This window comes from Olea europaea, chromosome 2 (genome assembly GCF_002742605.1).
Source record: "Olea europaea var. sylvestris chromosome 2, O_europaea_v1, whole genome shotgun sequence".
Taxonomy (NCBI): Eukaryota; Viridiplantae; Streptophyta; class Magnoliopsida; order Lamiales; family Oleaceae; genus Olea; species Olea europaea.
The window spans coordinates 2,013,317-2,018,521 of NC_036238.1; the positions used below are offsets into that span (position 1 = coordinate 2,013,317).

At 32.9% G+C, this 5,205-nt stretch overlaps 1 protein-coding gene across 2 annotated transcripts; it reads right to left on the reverse strand.

Moving 5' to 3' along the window:
- Positions 1 to 1,823: 1,823 nt before the first annotated feature.
- On the reverse strand, positions 1,824 to 5,205 carry LOC111408603. 2 transcript variants are annotated; one of them, XM_023038354.1, is made up of 4 exons: positions 5,178 to 5,205; positions 4,697 to 4,873; positions 2,363 to 3,736; positions 1,824 to 2,079 (listed from the first exon to the last, which is right to left on the reverse strand). In XM_023038354.1, exons 1-4 carry the CDS (start codon positions 5,190 to 5,192, stop codon positions 2,032 to 2,034), a joined length of 1,614 nt encoding a protein of 537 aa, XP_022894122.1. In that variant the 5' UTR covers positions 5,193 to 5,205; the 3' UTR covers positions 1,824 to 2,031. The 2 variants fall into 2 exon arrangements, with proteins under 2 accessions (XP_022894122.1, XP_022894116.1); XM_023038348.1 differs by lacking the exon at positions 5,178 to 5,205 and adding an exon at positions 4,949 to 5,045.

Below are 5,205 nucleotides of genomic sequence, written 5' to 3' on the forward strand. Positions count from 1 at the left end.
AGCTCAAGTCATATGGCAAATCCAAACTCTCTTAAAAATGATTTTTGGTGGCACAATGTAGGATTTAGCGATAATGTTCTTGAATGAATGATATTTAGCATAACCGTTAGAAACTTGAATTACTGTTATCATTAAAAAAAAAAAATTAAATACTTCAATGGGCAATTAACCATAGTTTTAGAATTTTTCATATTAAAAAGGAAAAAAATAACATCTAATTTAGGATCTCATTTGCTTTACAATCACTGCAGTTTTACCTAAAATACCTGCATTTTTTTCCTTTCAAATTTCAAGTAATACAATCATGGAGTGTTTTCCAACACCTAACAGTAGTATAGAGTACACACCAATTTTCCCAATATAAAATGCAAACAAGAATGTGCCCCACAATCAAATTTAGTACTTTTCATCTTCTAATATCAAATTTTAGGGTAATTAGCACAAAACATACTTATTTTTTAATGTTACTGTACAAAACGTCCATACATTTCATTTTTTAACATTTTTCATCTCTATTTTCACCTTTCATCGTGGAGAATGTCATTTCATCAAAAAAAAAAAAAAATTGTAAAATGACAAATGTACTCTCATATTTAAATAAAACAAAAAGGAAAGAAAAATTAAAGAACAAATTACAATTATACTCCTGAACTTTTTAAAAAAATTGCAAATGAGTCCAAATAAATTTAAAAAGATATTTAGCACAAAACGTCCCTATCTTTCAATATTATTATGTAAAACATTTCAACCTTTTATTTTTTGAAATTTTCACCCTTATTTTTACATTTTATTGTGAAAATCATCACTTTTATTCATTTGCTCAATTAAAAGATGTAAAATGACGAATATACCATCATATTTAAATAAAACAAAAATAAAGAATAAATTACAACTATACTTCCAAACTTTTTTAAAAAGTACAAATAAATTTCAAATAAATAATTTAAAAAGAAATAAAAAATATTTATTTTGAAAAATTTGGGAATATAATTGTAATTTGTTCTTCATTTTTTATTTAAATAGGAGGATGTATTTGTTATTTTACAACTTTTAATTGAGAAAATAAATGAAAACGATGATTTTAGGCTAGCGATGAAATGTGAAAATAATTGTGAAAGTGCAAAAAAAATAAAAAAATAAATGTATGGATGTTTGGTATAATAATATGGAAACGTAGATACCTTTATGCTAATTACCCTTTTAATAATTTATTTGGACCGATTTACAATTTTTTAAAAGGTTTTCAAAGTATAATTGCAATTTTTTTTTTTTAATTGCTCCTTTCTTTTCTTTTTTCTTTTATTTAAATATGAAGATATATTTGTCATTTTACATTTTTTAATTAAGAAAATGATCTTTCTCAACAATGAAAAATAAAAATAGAAGTGAAAATACCAAAAAGTGAAAAATAGAAACGATTTGCACAATAACATTGAGAGGTAAAAACGTTTTATACTAATTACACTAATATTTTACTTACCAAACCAAATGTTTTATAATAATAAAGTCACTTAAAGCCCAACTCCTCATTCACCCACCAAAAAAAAATAAATAAATTAATAAATAAAAAATGGACCTTAGTATCTAATAATTTATTTAGAACTTATGTGTATATTAGTTTATGTCTCAATGAAATCACTGCCCATTATCCAATAAAGTTTAAATGCATTTTTAAATCATCTAAACTATAAATGAATAGCATTACTCTTTCTCCAACATACATGCATGTATTGGGAATTATCCGTTTAGTTACTTAATTTGTTGAGGTGCAAGTAGTATTAGGATTTGTCCCATGCACATGTATATCGAACACAAGGGGCAAATGGCAAGAAATATAAAAGTGAAATAAATAATAAAAATCGGCCAACTTTGTCAAAGAACAAATAGAAAATTTCGAAATCGAAAACTGATATCGAAATTTTGACACTGTCTCACGATAATCTTACTCACGATTCAGCTAGTATTAGAAGTCCAGGAACATCTTCGACATCTGTTGGTATTATCCAGTGTCCCCATTTCAGATCACATCAGCTAGAGTAAACTGTACTCTCGTTGATGCTTTCCGGACAAAGAAATCAGCTGCATGATGGAGAAAAGAGAGTTGAAGAGAAATCTAAAGCACTCAGATAACACAATTTGGAAGTAACAAGAGATATTGATGCATAATTCTGTAAAATCTTTAGCATAAATACGACCCAACAAATGTGCTCTACAGTCAGACGAACCTGAACGTAAGGATTTCTATCTTATTATTATACTCATTCAAAGACATGCACCACATCAGATAATGCACAGATGATTGGTCGAATTTCATGACTTACAACAATAATAGAGACAGAATCATGTAAAAATTATTGCTAACCTGACGAGCAACCTGGAGCACTCGCCTGCTGTTCGTAGATGATTTATTCATCAAGGTAGAATTCTGAAATCCTGAAGGTGTACTGTCTCTCTCTTGAAGCCTCTTTTTCAAATAATTTTCTCCAAAAGAAGAATTTTCCATACATTTGATCGAGGATTCCATTTTTCTCTTCCTGCTGAATGTGTATTTAAAATGCCTTTCGCTGTCTGCTTGACGAATGTTATTCTTTCCAGAAATTTTGCCACCTGTGAGGTTGCAATTAATTTGACTAAAGCTATCCAAGTCAAGCTGTGCAGCCTGCTCATCCAACTTCACCAATACATCCATCAACTCCTTTTCATTCTCTGGTTGATTCTCAGGGCAGCTAGATTCACTATTCAGGAACACTGTTCCATGGTCACACTGATTGTTCTTGGTTTTGTCTTCTGCTTTCAACTGATTGTTGCCAGATTTCAAACTGCACTCAACTTTGTTCGACATAGAAGAGGAGAGATCAGGATGAGGTTTTTTTAACCGATGAGAGTGAATTGACCTGCACGAGGAAACAACATCACCCCAGTACTTGGGCTTTCTTTTTCTAAGACTTCTACGGACAACAGAAACAACTTGATTATTGTCAAAGTTAACTTTTTCTTCCAACCCACAAGAATTTGCAATGGTGTTTATATTATCATTGATGGTTGAAGCAAGACTGAAATCATTACCAACACGTGAAAAGCTTCTGCAATGAGAAATTGCCGAACATGTTTGATGCGGCTTTAGATATGGCCGACGGCTATTCTTGCATGATTTTGCTTTGGCTTTGCCAGTTTGCTTTCTTCTTCTTCTTCGCAATTTGCAGGATTTCAGGGACTGATGTTTAGCACTAATCCTTAAATTTTGCATCAATTCCAATTTCTCAATTTTTGAAGAGGGAATAGTTAACTCCACACCTGCCCCTGCCATTTCACTGTTTAAGGGAGAATGAGAATCATCTATGCTAGGCAATTTCTCATCTACTAATATAGTCTCGATTGCACGAATTCTCTGCGAACAACCATTCCCACACAGCTCAGGCTCCTTGCTACTTGTAATTATCGAAGACAAAACTGGGTTGTCCACACAACAAATATCACGCTCAGAATTCCACTTTGCATTTTGTTTCATTGAACCACATAATTCGTTCTCCAGAGTAATCACATCCAAATCTGGTCTTTTAACATCATTCACTCTCAAAAGATGCACATTCTTGTTCTTTGCCCCAACTAATTCCTCCTCTAGCTGGTTCAGCTCATCTCTGAGGTCTAGTATAATCCCTTCTGCTTCATTAAGCTGAGATTCAAGCTCATCAATTCTTCTTTGCAGATTCAAAGATGTGATCTCTGCTTCAGTGGTCTGTAACAAATGCCAAGTTGATTACTTCTGTATCAAACAATCTTCAGGGTGAAACAATTTCAGCATGTTTCCTTAGGGTAGAATTAGGAATTTAGAGAAATAATTACTCATACAAGTGGCCGTCAAAGACGTAGAGTATAATGTTAGTGGTTAAAGAATAGCTGTTACTGAAATCTTAACATTAGAAACCGAAAAACTTTCATTTGAGGCCAAATGAAAGACTTCTGAATCCTTTCTCGGGGGAAAAAAGAACAAATGATATTACTCTTTCAAATACCAATTACGAGGTCCCACAAATCCGTGCTCCAGAAGTATGAAATTAACAGCACTAGATGTAGTAGTCCTTCATCGAATTCATTGTTTACATTATCATCAGACCAGGAAAATTGCAGCTTTAATCTTCATTGAAACTATATAAACAATTAGCATGATGACAACTATGGAATTCTCAGTCTATCTAGCTCAACTGGCATAAACAAATAATCGATCAAATCCCTTAAAAAAAAAAAAAAAAATCCTCCGATTATAAATTCAAGTCAACTTATGATTAGTATAACTAACCCTGCTAAATCAAAAAAGAATCGAGCAAAACAATAAGCAATTACACATTAAAAAATAAATTATGCTTTACTACATCAAGTCTTGCAGTTTTATCTTTAAAATGTCAAACACTACAGTCCCTTTTCCTGTGTTTATATGTAAGAAACTAGATATTTTAGCCTTTAACGAGCAAGAGAAATGGTACATCCACTTGAGAATACCAATTTTAGAATCCAACTACTCATCTGTACTCTAGATAAATTAAATTGCACGTTCTTAACAAGCCCTCAAAATAGCAAGTCATTGGAGAACCCCAAATTTAGAATCTGACTGTTCCAAATCTTTATGAGCTCTGACGCCATATTTACTTGTGAGACGATGAGCCCAAGTCATTATATCCTATCCGGGTTTTAACGTTACCTTGGCATCCATCATATGTTTCAAGCGGAGAAGAATTCGAGTAGCTTCCTCTTTAGATGAAATCAAATCCAGCTCAAAATTCCGAGCTTTGATTTCCGATGCCATTACGCGCGCTGCCGCCTCTTTTGCTGTGTTCAGTATCATTTCCGCGTATGCCCGCTTCAAGCCCTCCAGTTCCTGCACAAAGAAATTCAACTTAAACAAGAGATGTTTTGAAAAATTCGGGTTAATTCGATAATTTCTCGCAATTACCTCGGATTCTCCCATGGTTGTTCACGGATGATCGAGGATGAGGGGAATTCTAGGAGCTGTAGCTGGGTTCGTTGTTAAAGGAGTATCTGCTTGACCAAATTACCCTTATTCATGACTTCTAATTACAGTATGCCCGCTTCAAGCCCTCCAGTTCCTGCACAAAGAAATTCAACTTAAACAAGAGATGTTTTGAAAAATTCGGGTTAATTCGATAATTTCTCGCAATTACCTCGGATTCTCCCATGGTTGTTCACGGG

Excerpts from the sequence above, each read along its gene's own strand:
- LOC111408603 (XM_023038354.1), bottom strand. Across the intron at positions 3,737-4,696 it reads AACATATGATGGATGCCAAG|ACCACTGAAGCAGAGATCAC; the intron begins GTAACGTTAAAA and ends CATTTGTTACAG. Across the intron at positions 2,080-2,362 it reads TGCTCCAGGTTGCTCGTCAG|CTGATTTCTTTGTCCGGAAA; the intron begins GTTAGCAATAAT and ends TCCATCATGCAG.